Raw genomic sequence first — 15,719 nt, 5'->3', positions numbered from 1 at the left:
GGTAAAGGCACCATTGTGTTACTACTGAAACTACTCAAAGACCAATCCAAATCCCATAGAAAGATGATGAAGGGAGAAAACTCCTTCCAGAACTCACATAGAACAGCCTGGAATGTGGAAAAAAAATAAAGTCCCTAAAAGGTCATGCACAACTCGCAGGAAAAGTCTCCACTTAGACCTTTCTTGGAGCTGTGTGCAAACAAGTGCTCTGGCAATGCCTCACCAAAAGCAGCCCTTCAATCCACAGTGAACACCCCAGTGCCCTGTGCATGGTCATGCCAGGGGGCACCACATCTCAAACACCACAGTGAAACTCCCCAGGATCCACCCACCCAGGACCACAGCCCCAGGAAGGCTGAACATTTAGAGAACACAGCGTGGAAACCAAACTTCCACCTGTGGGTCCCGAGTCAAACTGGAGCTGTGAAGATCAGTGCTGCAGTGCAGGGAGGGCTGAGTGAGGGACCCTTCCTCCATCAACTGGGACACGGGGCTGGCAGGGAGCAGCTAACAAAGCTCATGGCACATAATCCTCAGCACACTTCTCCCACATGGCTCCCATTGCCTTTCTAGGATTGGACAGGCCAAGGGCAATGCCAGGTGCCCACACACAGATGGAGAGATCACCCCTGTCCTTGGTGGCTCCAGCCCTGCTGAATTGTTGAATCTGTTACTTTATAATGATGGTGGTTATGGTAACTATGCACAGCACAGGGCACTGATGAATGTTTCATAGCAGTTAACTTCCAAAAGCAATATTTAACCTCACTATATGTGGTGAGTGTCAGAGGAAGGCCTTGTTTTACTGCATGATACCCTTATAAAGTCATTCCTCTGCTCCCAGTAACCACCATGATTAAATATCAAACAGCAACGTGGTTCAGAAATTCCCATGCCATTCACCTGTGCACCAGTTAAAAGACATGTCTGGACTGAGTTTCAAATAGACTGAGATGGTTTATGTCCCAAAGCAAGTGTTGACTTCACCAGTAAAACATGTGACAGCATCAGCACTTTCACAAATCTTACTACAAGCAAAACAACAACCAAGTCACTAAATGACCCTCACTCAAGTCTTCTTTGAAGCAGGTTTCTCCTACGTGCCAAAATCACAAAAAACCAGTCCCAACCTTCATTCTGTAGAATCCTGTCCTGGGGACACAACAGTCCCTTGGGAAAGCTCATGTGAAAGGTAAATAACACTTTTTATGTGTTTATTGCTATGGAGAGAAGCAACCTCTCAAAATTGCCTAGGATCTGTCTCCCTATTTCCAAAAGCCTGTTACATGCACCCAGCCTATAATCACCACATGCCACGCTTAGACACCAAGCCTACTAATGTGCTAATAAAAACTGCTAATAAAAGTTTTAGTCTCCTTAAGCTCTGCTAAGATTTTTACTGGAGATTTGAGGGTTCTACTTGTACAACTGGATACTAAAAACAGATGGGATCCACGCTGAGTTCCTAAACAAACAGCCTTCACAGACCAAAATTTTATTAGAAACAGTAATGAATTAGCTTTTATTGCAGAATTCTATGCATCTACTTGCAGAGCTAAGCTCTGCTCTCCAGTAACATTTGCTGATTTGATAAAGTAAGTGCAACCTTATCCCATGGTTTTCTCTAAGGGTTAACAATTTCACACAGCACAACAGACACACCAGGATTTAGGAATGCCTCTGGTTCCCAGGCAGTTTTGCTGCAGATTTCCCTTCCTCACAGGAAGAATGAGTCAGATCACAGTGTCACTCCAGTCACAAACATACTGGCTCTGTGCTTGCACAAGCCCATGGAATCCCCAGCACCTCCAGGCAGCAGCACAGAACGGGGCTGCTGCCACAGAGAGCAGCCACAGCCACGCTCTGGGCCTTATCTGCAGCTTCCAGAGACCAAAGGCTGCCTGGAATTTTTTCCCAGCTGATACTGAACCACTGTGCAGCTCACTGCAGCACCTGCTTTGGCAAGGGCTGTAGGAAGCCCCACCCAGGGTGCCCCAGGTCCATGCTCAGTCCCAGCAGTGGGTGAGCAGGTGCCTGGGGAAGGGTCACAACAGGACCAGCTTGTCCCCAGGCTGCTCCTGGCAGCTCCCAACAACCAGCCCCTCCCAGCTCTAAAGGAAAATGATGTTAGCAAGTATATGAATATATACTCCCTAAAAGTGAACTGAAGAACCACACAGCTTCTCTTTTTGCTCTTTTTAGACACTTTCCCCCCAGCTGAGTGTGTATATTGATTTGGCAGGACTCTGCTTTGAAAGGGAGGGATAATGACATTTTTAGTGGAGAACACCTACTATGGTGACTACTCAACAGCTTGGATGCCCCAGGTTTTGGACAGATTGTTTTGGTTTCCCAAAGCAATTATTTCATAATCTCTGCTTTAGGTGTCAAACACGGTTCCTTATAATTACCTGAAGTGGCCGCAGTTCCCTCCTTGAGGATATTTGTATTCCTGACCAAGTCAGTTCTCCCATCACAACACTTCATCTGAAATAAGCTGACAACATTCAAAGAGCTTTTCTGGCTCTGTAACAGATCTAAATTTTCACAACCATATCCAAATCCCTTGACTTAGTCCTTCCTTTCTAAATGTTTTATATCCTCTAATTCAGAAGTGTAAATTTTGTATGTTTCCAGGTAGCAAACCTCCTCTACAACCCCTGCACTCAATTTTCTTCCTCAAAAGCTGTGTTTTAAAGAGCAAAAACAAGTAGTTGATTCCCTTTCACTGCCTCGTGCTTTCCCACATCTGGCACACCACCAGCACATTTTCTATCCAAGTTCCCTCAGCCTCCATCCTGTCAGGGACAGATGTTTTCCAAGCAAACAGAAATTTGGACTAAGCTGTGCAGATAGCAATAAGCAGGAGTTTATACAGGGAAATGGTGATACATTCTCTGGACACTGTACAGACCAGCAAACACGAGAAGCAGGGCATGAACATCCAGGCCTTTGTGTGCTGCTCACAGGAGAGCACATCTCAGAGCCCTTCCTGAATCCACAGCTTAGCAGGACCAGGACTCTGCTGTGCTGCCTCTCACCCAAATACTGGGAGCTCTCCTGATGCAGTTCTCACTGTAAATGCTGTTAACAGAGCTTGACTAGCCATGGCTAAGTGTACTCAGATTACAGCTTCAATGTAAACATACAGGAATTCATCAGGATGAGCAGAGAGTGACCATCCAAGAACAAAACAAATGATATCATTCTTTGCTCTGGAAACGTGGCAGCAGATAATACCCATATCCAATGACTGGCAGATCAGAAATGCAACAAGATCTTCCACTGGCCTCTTCCAGTTTGGTACTAACACTTCTTCTCTAACAGCTGCCAGACCCACAAGCTCAGGTATTTCCTTTTTACCTTTTTTAAGTTTTCCTTTTTATGAGCATGCCTTTCCTTTTTTATCATGATCACTTCTGCCCCAAAAGTAAAGGCTTTTATCAACTAACACAGGCTCAATCAAGTGTCACAGCACAGCACCAAAAGCACAAGTCTGCATGATAAAATGATAGTAAAGAGCAATCATGGACTTCAAAGAATTACAAAGACATGAGAAGCTCTTCCACAATTCTTGCTCCATTTGGTCTCTGTCTCTCTGTGAATGGTGTGGACAGTGAGCACAAACTAGATTTAAGAACAAACTAAAATATGAATGTAAGATGCAGCATGAAGAGCTGAGCAGAGGAGCCTGTGGTGGCTCACATTCACATCAACATACTGAGTTATTTTTAGGTCTATTGTGAAACCCCACATTCCAGCTGCTCCAAAGATACACCAGCACTACCACAGAGGCCTGGGCTCTGCATCATCACCCTGGCAGGCTGGAGTGAGTGTAACCCTTGCCCTACATAAGAATTTTGGTGCCAAGGCAACCAAGTCCCTGGCACAGCTGGGGCGATGTGGACAAGAAGTGTTTTGGACAAGCTCAAGTGGGCTGGAGAAGGGTCTGGCTGCTGGATACAGAAGTCACTGAGTGCTGCAGCCTGGCCAGAGGTGTCCCAGCCAGGCTGGCCAAGGCCACTTCAGCTGCCGTGTCCTTGAACTGCTGCAGGCAGAGCACCCGTTACTATGGGACCTTGAGGGAAGGGAGAGTAAACAAAGCAGCAGAGGGAAGGAGGCCAGGATTTCGAGTAAAACACCCCATGCTGCAGAATTCTGAAAACAATCAACTTGACAGATTCCAGAAGCAAACCTCTTTGGTGCCTCTGCAATGTTTGCTTGAATCTTGTTATGCAGACGTGTCTCTGATAAAGAACAACCCTGCTGACCTCTGAGGACTAACAGCCTCCACTGGAGGGATCAGTGAACAGCAAAGGCCCCATCCTGCTCATTGTGCTCCTGCAGATCTGCTCTAGGCAGCAGCACGAGCTGCACCACCAACTCCTCAGAACAAAACACTCGCACACCTTTGCTCCTCCTCTCCCTCTGCTTGGCAGGACACAGGACCAAGGTCCTGCATTCACCACAAGGATTCTAAAGGCACTAAAGGCTCTGGTGTTCACACAAGCTCTCAGCACAGACACCTCTGAGGACCCACATCAGCAGGATTCTCTCAACACCAGGGCAGATGCAGTGCAGGACAAAGCCAGGAGGAGCAAACAGCCCACAGAGAAGTTCAGGCCAGGTCACACTTGCCAACTGCCACCCTCCTCCCAGATTTACAAAACCCAAGTACAAACAAGGCAGCTCCTATCTCACTTCCAAAACAAGTACCAGCAGTCCTCTTTCTCAAGAATGGCAAAAGGTTATCTGGATCTTCTCTCTACCCCCTCAGTCATCCTTAGGGCTCCAGTCTTCAATTCTCAATTCACAAGCCAGCCCTAGGACAAGTAAGCCCCACCCAAAACCAGCAAAGATAAAACCACCCCTGATCTCCTGAGATGGAAGAAGCCCTTTCAAGCTCACACAGGAACAAAACTGTAACAAGCATCAGACTCCTTTGCTTGAGTAAGGACAACTTTTCATGAACTAAGAGTCATCTCTCAACCATTCTTCCTTGCTCCTTCGGCTGAAAGCAGCCTCAGCTCTCATTTCTGCTCTGAACTGTCCCCCCCAAAATTCTGCTCTTTGTTCCTTGAATCACTGGGAAAATGCATAGAGAAATAATGTTAATCTGCAATGAAACAGAAGCACAAACTTTACATACATACTCTACCCATAAAGATATTCTCTGCTTGCTCTGGTGTGGTGTAAACGAGCAATAAATATATCCCCAGAAATCCAGAAATCTCCCACTATGATTAAAAATAAAGCATTTATCTCTGTATGTAGGAAGACATTACCACACATAAAAAGTACAGTAAGAAAAGGCATTAAATACAGCAAAAAGGGTTGTATCCATTGCTTCCTTGCACTACACCATCAGTTAAACTAGAAGTAGAGAGACTAAAAGCTCTCTAACTGTGCATTACTGTTGTAGATAATGTGCTGCAAACACAAAACCAAGGATAAAAAGCTCTCTAACAAGTCATTAAAATTTAACAAGTCGTTTAAATTTTTCTGTGCTCTTCAGGAAAAGTGATCAATTCATTAAGCAGCAATGCTCAGCTGCTTAAACAGCTGAAGCCTTTCCTCACATCACGGTGCATCACCAACCGTGTCATGGCTAAGGGTTATCTGTAGGTCAGGAGAATTCTGGCCAAAACACACTGCCATATCACTAATTGAGGAGAATCAGATTATTTCACTAATACCCTGCTGCAGGATAATCCCAGCAGTGCCCTGCAAGCCCTTTCCATCTGGCATGTCACCTTTTCTCTTACAGTCCCAAAGGTGACAAAGCAGCCCTGAGAACCACTCCTAACCCTGTGGGCTTTGTACCTTCACAGACCTTGCAAGTGGCCATGGTCTGGATAGCCAGGCAAGGGAAGGAATCTCTTCCCTGGGCCTAGATGGCTCCTCTGGTCCTTCCCAATCCCATTTTCTATTATCCACCGATGTCACAGCTGGACAGCCAACTAACAACACTCATCTTTCACAAAGGTAACTGCTGCTGAGCTTGCTCTTAAGCAGCACTCAAGAGTTTCCATACCTTAAGGCACAAAGTGAAATCTGCTTAAGAGAGGGAGCAGGCAATTCCCCTGCAGCCATTCACACGGCACAGAATGGCCAAGCTGTAACATCCTTCAGTAGCTTTTCTAAGGCACGTGTCAGTAAGCTGCACATCCTCTTCATATCTCCTCCTAAATCTTTCTTCCATTTGTCCTCTTTCCTTTATTAAGTTTGCAACTGAGGTGTGATCTTTCATAGGTCTTCCTTTTAGACTCCTATGTCAGCTCACTTATAAACTTCATGCCTTTGTCTCCCTCTTTCTAAAAGGCCAGCACACACATCTGGGGCTCTGAAGTGCTGAGACTGTTTTGGTCATTTCAGAATGGAGAAAGGGAGGAAAAAGCAGTAATTGATTCATCTAAGATCAACAGCCAAGAAACCAAGGCTTAGTGAAGAGCCTTGAGCTGTGGCAAATGCACACCAGAACATTTCCAATGGCAATGGCTGCTTTACTCACCAAGGGGTGGCTGCATTAATTCTATCAGGAGTGACACCAAGTCAGCGTGCTCTATGTTCAAAAACAACCAAAAATGACCTTCCAAGTCCCATTTGAGCAAACAAACAGAAATTATTTGAAAAGACCATGTTCAGAATTTTTGTTCTGGTACTAAAACTATTAGAAGCAATTTCTGAAGAACCTTGCTTTTCCTAACCCTATTTTTCAAGCCTTCCTGCTTCAGAAACAGTGATAATAATGTAACTCTAGCTTGCACCAAAAACAATCAGATTCAGGTTTTTCCATCACTGTCTGAAACACAAAGAACCAACTCTATTTTCTTTGGATGCAACTGAAACAAGTACTTTTCCTAATCATCTTCATGATTGTTTCATGGACATGTTAAAGGTTTCCTTTCCAGAGTGAAAGGAAAATTGTATGAAAGCTGTAAAATATTTCTATAGCCATCAAAGAGTTTACAAAGCTTGTCTTTTTCCGCAGAAGTAGCTTAGAAGTTTTGTCTTTAAAGAACTGCTTGTGCCAATGATATTAAGATATCAAAGGACAGATGAAGGAAACTGTAAATGCAATTAATTTCTGCATACAAAGAAAGGAAGTTGCAAGCATATAGCCTGTCGTTAATGAAAAATAAAATACTAGATTAAACCCAAACTGGTCCAGGTTTCTCAGCTGATAAGGTTTTTGGTTGTTGTTGTTGTTGTTCTGTTTTAAAAAGAGAGCCCTTTCTCTCCAACAGCAAAAGGCAGCAGGGCAGCATGAGAAGAGCCAAACCAGGAATTCCAGATCTCCTGCCCCATCATCCATGACTTTCATATCTGGATCCCTCCAGCTCATTCTCCCCTTCATCAGGCACACCTTCACCAAGTGCTTCCAATCTAACCCTGCTAGCACAGATCAAAGCATGGGGAATAAACACTGGACTTTTCCAACTGCAGCCACACCTTCCATTGTCCACCCTTACTTTCCATATATCCTCCCCTTTCATTCCTATTTCTCCTGCCCTGAACAGCATTCCACCAACATCCTCCTCTCTCCCCAACTCATCGTGATCATTTACCTCTGTCCTTTTATTCAAATCTCAGCTAAGTCCAACTCCAACCTCTTTTCTTCCCCACAATCCCCACCATGATTAGAGACTTCCCCCTCCTTGCTGTCATTCCCTCCACCCCTGCTCTGGGTGTTCCTCACTCACAGGGTTCAGTGAGTTTGTAACCCGGGCTCAAACCCACCCACCCAGCTGAGACATCCTTTCTATGACTTGAACTTTGCAGGATCTCATTTTTTCTCTCCCGTTTCCATCCCTGTGGCCTCTGCCAACACCACACAGCTCTTGGGGTGGCTTTATCTTGGCCCTTCTAATTCACTCAATGCATTCCTCAAAGATCCTCTTAATTTCACTCCAGATCTCAGTGAGCTTCCAGCCTCATTCCTTGCCCTTTCAACTCCTCCTGCTTTTTACAGCAAATCTCTGAGTGCTGTCATTAGAGGAAAAATCCCACCCACCCATTGCAACTTCAAGAGTTCACTCTCTCCTTCGAGCCTGTCAAAATGGCCCTGACATCCCAGAAATGCCCAGCCTTCAGCTCAACATGGCTACAAAGCTCCCTTTATTCCTCCCCACCCCTTCCCAGCTTGCAGCATCACTAGATACCCTTTTGTTTGATTAAGACTAATCATAGCTTAAGGACACACAGTCAGATAAGCAGCTGCTCAAGTGACTGAATATCAACTCTGCTTTCCAAAAGAATGGAAATTTTCCCCCCCACATGGGAAAGTAACAAACAAGAATGGTTCAGTGACCTACTAAAGGGGTGTGTGGAAAAACATGAGTAAAGCCAAGACCTGAAATTTGGGTCTCTTGGCTTTAATTCCTCTTGCCACTCAGCAGATAGAAATAAAAACAGGTAAGGGGAGGGAGAACTGAAAATCAACATATTAATTTCTGTTGCCATTCAAAGCACATCATAATCATGCAGCACAAAATCTTCACTAGAATAATGCCAAATCTCAAAGTTCAGCCACGTTTTTTTCAGATCATGCAAAAGTTATTGAGAACTTGCAGTCTGAGGACAAACTAGCTCCCTCTTCCCTATTTCAGCAATCCATCAAAAATGATGATTGCAAAATCCATGTTGCATTTAAGCCAGAAAATAACATCTGTTTACTGAGTAAAAACACAAGATGAGAACAACAACAAAACATGTAGATTAAATGGCAGATCAAAAGATGATAACAATGTGCTTTTTTAATGAAAAAGGTGTGGGGACTCCTGTGCCCCACACCTCTATAGCAACACCCTGCCCAACCAGGTGCATAGAAACCAGTCTGCAGAGACACCAAAATAACCAAAATTGTCCCTGTATTTAAACCTCTGTCCACAGAACTTGACTGCTCCTCCCGTAGTCATTTGTAGCCCTGAAGACAGCAAAACCTTAATCTGAACCAAGGCCTTCTCACACTAGCACTACTAAATGTTTATTTTGGCAAAGAAATGCATCCCGGAGACAAGAAGAGCTCAGCCACCTTTCTGCAAACCGTCCTGAGGTTCAAGGTTGTCAAGGTGGAATTTCAAAGTGCACCTTACACAGAGCTTAAAAGCTTGTGACTATATCAAGCATTTGACATAAGCAGAGTAAGAGGCTCAGTACCGATGTCCTGATTCATACTGCACCCTGAATACACCATCCTTGCTTTGCAGGGACCCTTGCTATGGTTAAAAAAATACTGGAACAGCAACTCTGCTCAAGTTTGGTTAAATTCAGAGGCAAATATAGGTGCTTTTATCAGAGCAGCTTCTACAAGCAGCATGTGAAAAATGTAGCTGAACTGTGGAGGTTTTTAATCTCCAAGTGCTATCAGCAGGGCTGAGAACTTCCCCAAACACTGCACTGACAAAGAATGTGGGGCAAAGGCGCTCTGGAAACAAGCTGACCCCTCACGTCAGTCCACTGAGGAAGGGAATATTTTTGGCTTCCATGTACATGAAGTGAAGGAGTCATATTGCTAAAGAGGAGAGATGAAATCTAGAAATGACCTGGCAAGCTGCTCACAAGGCAGCTTTTGTCCCAGTTCCCACTCTCCTGCCCCGTGCAGCTTCAGCAAGCAGATCCAGAGGGCTTTGGACAAGGATCTCATGCCAACCTTAACACTCTTACCTCAAGTACAACACCTGGCATGTTCCTTAAGCTCTTAATAAGAGGTGAGAGAACGCTGAGGCCACTTAAGAATAAATGAGCCCACAAAGTCATCTTCATCTACCCTGCCATGGCCTGTACTAAGATAAGCAGTGACTGACATAAAAATATACAATAGTTTAAAAGGAGCACCAGCCAGTGTATTATCATTAATCACAACAAAGAGAAAAAAATTCTTCTGTCCCAATCTCAGGGGAAAAAACCTTCATGATAGGCTGTTGTTGAAACATTTCTGAATACAGTGAGGCTTTGGGAAGTTATTTCTGGGTAATGTAATTATTTGGATAATGGTAAAGTTATTAGAGGGCTTTACTAAATTCAATATCAAGATGACATAACATTTTACTTAATTCTGAGTATTGTAGGTCATGTACCCAGGAGCACAGTTTCTCATTAGAATGAGCAGTGTCAAAGGCCTTTCTCTTTTTGAGAAGAACATTTTTTAAGATCTTTTTGCCTGCCTGCAACAAGTCAATTCTAGCTACCTACACGTCAAGGTCTGCAAGGTCACACTGGTTTAAAGAGCTGAGATGAAGGGGCTAAAAGGGGAAAAGCAATGTTCTTTTACCTCTGTCAGTGTGGTACAGCTCCCACAATCAATCTCATGAGAAAAACAGGTTACATTTAGATAACGTACAGCCCTCGTGACACCTGTTGTAAACCCCAGTGTTTATAAGTTACTTATTAATTTAAAAAATTGGTTTAATCTGCTCACTGTACAGGGGAGTATGCTACAGGCATGTTTTCCCCTCTGGAATGGCATATCTGAAATGAGACTTTTCAAGCTGTGCAACTGGATATGTGACTGAAACAGCTGTGATGGAAATTAGGATCATGTTGGTTTGTACTGCTCAAAGGCACAAGGGAATCGCTTCCCTGCTGCTCAGAAATAACTTTTTTTTATCATAAAAAGTTTGACTGTGAACAGCACAAAGCCAAACTCAAAAAAAAATTTCAGCACAACTAGAAGAGGCCAGGTTTATGGGCTATGGATCACGAATCCGTGATCCAGCATAAATTTGGTCACTTCCAAACAAACCACCCGAGGTAATGACCCAGGTAATGACTGAGGTAATCTAGAAAAGCTTTGCTTTCTAGTCCATCCACCAAGCTAATGGGTACCACACGTTTTACTGCTTCTCTCTAAAACTTTAAACACTGAAATACCAGCAATGAGTGTCCTGTGTAAATAAATATTACACAGAGAGCTCTGTTACAGCAGCTTCCTTGGGTTTGTGTTTGTCACGGCTGCATCCCCCAGCCCTGCAGGCAGCTCATGCCCCTAAAAAGCAAAACTCACACATCTTCATCTTCCTGTGTTACAGTTTTTGCTGTTGGTTTCCACAGCCCCAGTTCTTTTCTAGAGTGAATTTCTAGCCAGCAAAGGCAGCATAGAAAACATTAACATGGAATCTGTGTGTTTTGTCAGTGCTGGATCTGACAGGCAATAACGAGAAAGGTACAGCTGAGGCAACAGCCACAAAAACATCCCCACAAACCAACCAAGAAAAAATCCAGCCTGAGGACAGAGAGAAATACAACCTACAGGCTCAATCATTTCCTAAAAAGACATTTCCCACTTCACAGCCATGTTCAACACCTCAAATCAGATTTTCCAGAATTACTTAAATCCTTTTTAGACCCAAGTTTACAATTGGTTTGTTCGGCAGATTTAAAAATTGTATCCCAAAGCTGCTGAGTAAGCAGGCTGGATCTGGGCAGGATGCTTCAGGGCTGCAACTCAGCAAACCCTAAGGTGCCCAAGGACAGAAGCATTAAGAATGTGCTTTTCTTTGGCAGCCTCTAAGAGGATATTTTCTGCACCTTGCCTCATGCTACCACCAGCAGGCAGGATAAAATTATTTCTTCTGTAATAAATTTGGTGCTCAACTAATTCACCTACATCAGAGCTCAGTACTGTCAATCAGTGTAACAGAATTATTCCTTTGCACCAGATGTGACCCTCAGTTTCAAAATCCCAACAACATACCAGTGGAAGCACAAAATAAAACCAAGGTGATAGAGGCCGAGGAGCACATGCACATGAGCAGTCCAGTTCTGTCCTTCATAATCCCTGCAGCTCCTTTGCGAGTTTCTCCCAGCTTGTACAAAAAAAGGCTTATTTTTTTTTTTTGTAAGTGCAAAATACTTAGATCCACTGTTGCACACACCTTATCTGACGTTCAGGCTCTTGCCAGTAGTTAATAACGTTCTTGGCCAATATTATCAAAATTTTAATATTACTTACATCTTCAAGCTACTGTACAGAACAGATAGTTCTATTGTTTCCTCTTCATTGAGCAATACTTAAATAGATTAATTTGGGGTGGGCAAAGTTAATTTTCTTTTAGCAAGCTAAGGTGGTTCCTATAGATGAAAACAAATATTTCCGTTGATATGCCAAGAGGCATTTTCCATCAACCCTTTTAATCAACTTCCAAAATGCGCTCAGCAGAGAACATCAGATTGGATCCGGTTTCTGCTGTATCACACGGAACAAAAGACTGAGCAGACACACATCTTTCCAAAACACTTCTACTCCACAGCTCTGCCTCCATTTTGGATGACAGACAAAGGGGATAAATGGGAATATAACGCCTTACTGAAGAGATGAAAAGCACAACCAAAGTCACAGCAATAGGTGCAGATAAACCCAGGAAGTGCTGCTGCCAGCTGCAGCCAGCACAGGAACAAAGGAAACAGCGACGGAGCCCGCTTGCTTGACTTTGTTATAAAAATAAAATTTGGGGAGGGGAAAATTGGCTGGGTTTCACATCGAGCGGGGCACTTTGCCCTTTAAGGGTTTCTGTTTAGCACCAGAGGCTTCCACTCGCTCCCAGCCTGGCCGCGGGATGCTGAGGGCTTCCAGCGGCACCAGCAGCCGGCGGGGCGAGCGGGACCCCAGCCCTCAGCCCTCATGGCGGGGGGGGCAGCGGCACCCCCGGCTCGCCCCCAGCCACGGCCCCGGGCCTGCGGGGAAGGGCCCGCCGGGACCCCCAAGTTCGCTGAACACAAAAGCGGCACCGAACCCCAGCGTATGGGCCGGAGGGTCCCTGCTCGGCTGCGACCCCGCCCCGCACACGGTCCCGCTCCCCGGCGCGGTTCCCCCGCCCAGCCCGGCCGGGGCTGTCCCCGTGGCCGGGACTCGCCGCTGGGGCCGCTCGGTACCTGTAGGCCAGGGACATGCACTCGAACAGCTTCGTGAGGGACGCGTCGATGCTGAGGCGGCCGCCGGCGCCGCCGCCGCCGCGGGCCGCCCCGAACTGGTAGGTCTGGCAGGTCTGCTCGTTGACCGTGTCGAAGTCGTAGCCCTTCTTGGGCGGGTGCTCGCTGTGCGGCGACGAGACCATGAAGTGCCCCGAGTGGATGATCTGCGGGCCCGGGGGCTGCCCCCGCCGCGGCCCGCACCGCCGCCCCCCGCCCGGCGACGCTCCGCCATCGTCCGTGTCCGACGAGTCCTCGTCGGGCTCCGTGCGGGGGGACAGCGGCCCCGCCGCCCCGAGCAGCCGCGCCGGCCGCATGAACACGTCGGCGGCCATGGCCCCGCTGCTGCCGCCGCGGCCGAGCCCGCGCCCGCTCTGCGCCGCCACCGCCCCGCTCCGCCCCGCGCCGGCCCCCGCCGCGCTTAAAGGCGACGGAGCGGCCCCGCCGCCGCCCTGTCCGCTCTGTGCCAGCAACGTCCCCACACCTCCTGAGGGTGGCTGGTTTAAGTGATTCAGCGGGGACTTCCACCCAGCAGAACAATTTTTTATTTATTTTTTTTAAAACCAAACTAAATTTCGAAATGTTCCACCTCAACACGAGGAACAGCTCCTTTAGGTTGAGGGTGGCAGAGCTCTGGAACTGCCCAGGGAGGCCATGGATTGTCCCTCTCCGGAGATATTACAAACACACCTGGATGGATTCCTGTGTCACCTGCTCCAGGTGACCCTGCCTGGGCAGGGAGTGATCTCCCCTTCCAGCCCTAACGATTATGGAAAACATTCCTAAACTTAAGGGACTATGAGGAACATGAGATGTAGAGGACAGCCCAGAAATGGCTGAAGAATGCTGAGAGAACAATTGTGCTAGAAATACTTAAATTGTCATTAATACACTAAACTGCTTATTATTTTCCAGAAGCAGTCTGCAAGAAGCCAGGGCAGCCAGCAAAGCTGGAGACCTTGCAGAGTCACAGAGAGGTCAGGACATGGAGCTTCTGCTGCCAGGCTGGTGGCTCACACCTAACTCAGTACCTTCTCAGTGGCACATAAAAGGAACCACAGTTGTTCCAGTGGAGGTAAAGGTCAGATTTCATCCTTCTCAAAAGCATAAAGGAAGCAATGGGTCCTGTAGGTTAACATAAAAGCATCATCCTACAGCATAATGTACACATTGTGTACACTATGTGTACACAAAGTCAAGAGAAAAGATCCCAAACTTGCCCTGCAGTGCAAGCCTCCATGACCAGGGGAGCAGTCAGATCCTGGGACACACATTCCAAAGCATTTATACTAAATTGCATATATTATTTCAGTTATAGGACCTCACACTTAAAATGAAAATGGCTCTTCTACATAGCCACCCTCAGGAGGGAAAAAGCTTCCAAATATTCAACAGCCACATACTACTTTTTCTGGTGTGTTAAACCAGAAATAAGATCAAGAGAGACTTCAGAGATTGAGAGCAAGTCTTGGGCAAGAAGAGGCATCCCTGCAATATCCCAATTACGCCCATGCAAGGATCTGACATTGCCCATTAGCATGGAATCAAGGCTGATCCCTGTGTTTAGGGAAGGAGTGGTAGGTCAAACACTTCCCCACATATGGAGGCAACAGTAAGGAATGACCACATCATGTGGGAGCTGTCTCAGATCTTTAAAAACCAAACCTAGCATTCAGCTCTTAGTCAGCATCATACTTGACTCAAATTCTGAAGAAAAGGCCAGTCATATTTAGCTTTAAACCTGGTTATTGGTATCTTATATTAAAATTTGCTTAAGAAAAAAAAAAGCGTCCCAGCAAGACATTCTGAGAATATTTTAAGTACAAAAATTTTAAAACATTTCACAACAACATTCACTGTTTAACAATACCTATTAAAATCTTCCATGTAGTTTGTTAAGAACTAATCCTGAGCTAAAAAAATCACATCATTAGCATCACTGTATAAAGTATTTCCATAACAACAGCCTGTACACTGACCTCGCTAAATTCTAAGCAAGCTAGTGTTTCCTCCTGCAGGAAAAGACAGGTAACTTGTTAAAATAAAACCATTAGGTTGCAGTGCAATTTTCTAGGAAGAGTTCAAAGTACACCATCATTTAAAGAAAGGGCAGCAGGTTTAAGCTACAACACAAGTTTCAGGTTTTTTCTGCTAGATGCAAGGAAAGGGGCCTTATTTAAAATAAATCCACTTAATTTTGGAGACAGACCTCTTGGTTTGCCCTTTTAAGATGAGCATTTAGATGATCAGTAACAGTTCAAGACTGCCAGGGATCCTCTCCTGCTCCACAGCAAGGAACTCCAGGAGGCACAGGGAAACAGAGGCCACAGCATCTTTTGAGTATTCCTTTTCTTTCTGTTTTACATCAATCCACAGTTCAAGGTGAAACACAGGCCACCAGCTTCTGATGATGTTCCTTCAAGGAACACCAGCAATTCCTTGAAATAGGCTTTTAGCACAGGAGGAATTCGACTGTAATACACACTGTGAGCAGAGACATCCGAGCCGTTCAAAGCCCACAGTGTATTCCACACCACTTAGTGGTGAGATTATCCTCCCGAATCTACAGACAGGAAGATAAGCATTCCCATACTGATGAGGGCAAGAGCTCAAGGGATCTTACTCACAGCCTGGCTGGGGCTGAGTGCAGGAGTCCAGCCCAGCCGTGCCCATCCTGCTCCCAGGAAACCACAGGGAAAACTTCCCAGGAAACCACAGGGACAACCTCCAGCCGTGCCCTGCTCCAGGCTGCCACTGCTCTCTCCCTGGCACCAGCCTTACCTGCTCAGAGGCCTTTCCTCCTGGGACCC

At 45.8% G+C, this 15,719-nt stretch overlaps 1 protein-coding gene across 1 annotated transcript in view; it reads right to left on the bottom strand.

Annotated features, from left to right (window-relative positions):
* MLXIP (MLX interacting protein) overlaps window positions 1–13,287 on the bottom strand; it is a 44,195-nt gene extending 30,908 nt beyond the window's left edge. The window contains exon 1 of the mRNA XM_054645843.2: window positions 12,874–13,287. Within this exon, the coding sequence (XP_054501818.1) occupies window positions 12,874–13,244 (371 nt within the window). The 5' untranslated portion in view covers window positions 13,245–13,287. The remainder of the gene's footprint in view (window positions 1–12,873) is intronic.
* Window positions 13,288–15,719: the final 2,432 nt, after the last annotated feature.

The sequence above is a fragment of the Agelaius phoeniceus genome, chromosome 18 (assembly GCF_051311805.1).
Source record: "Agelaius phoeniceus isolate bAgePho1 chromosome 18, bAgePho1.hap1, whole genome shotgun sequence".
Lineage (NCBI taxonomy): Eukaryota > Metazoa > Chordata > Aves > Passeriformes > Icteridae > Agelaius > Agelaius phoeniceus.
The sequence above is the reverse complement of the archived record's forward strand: the minus strand, read 5'-3'. Positions and strand labels throughout refer to the sequence as shown.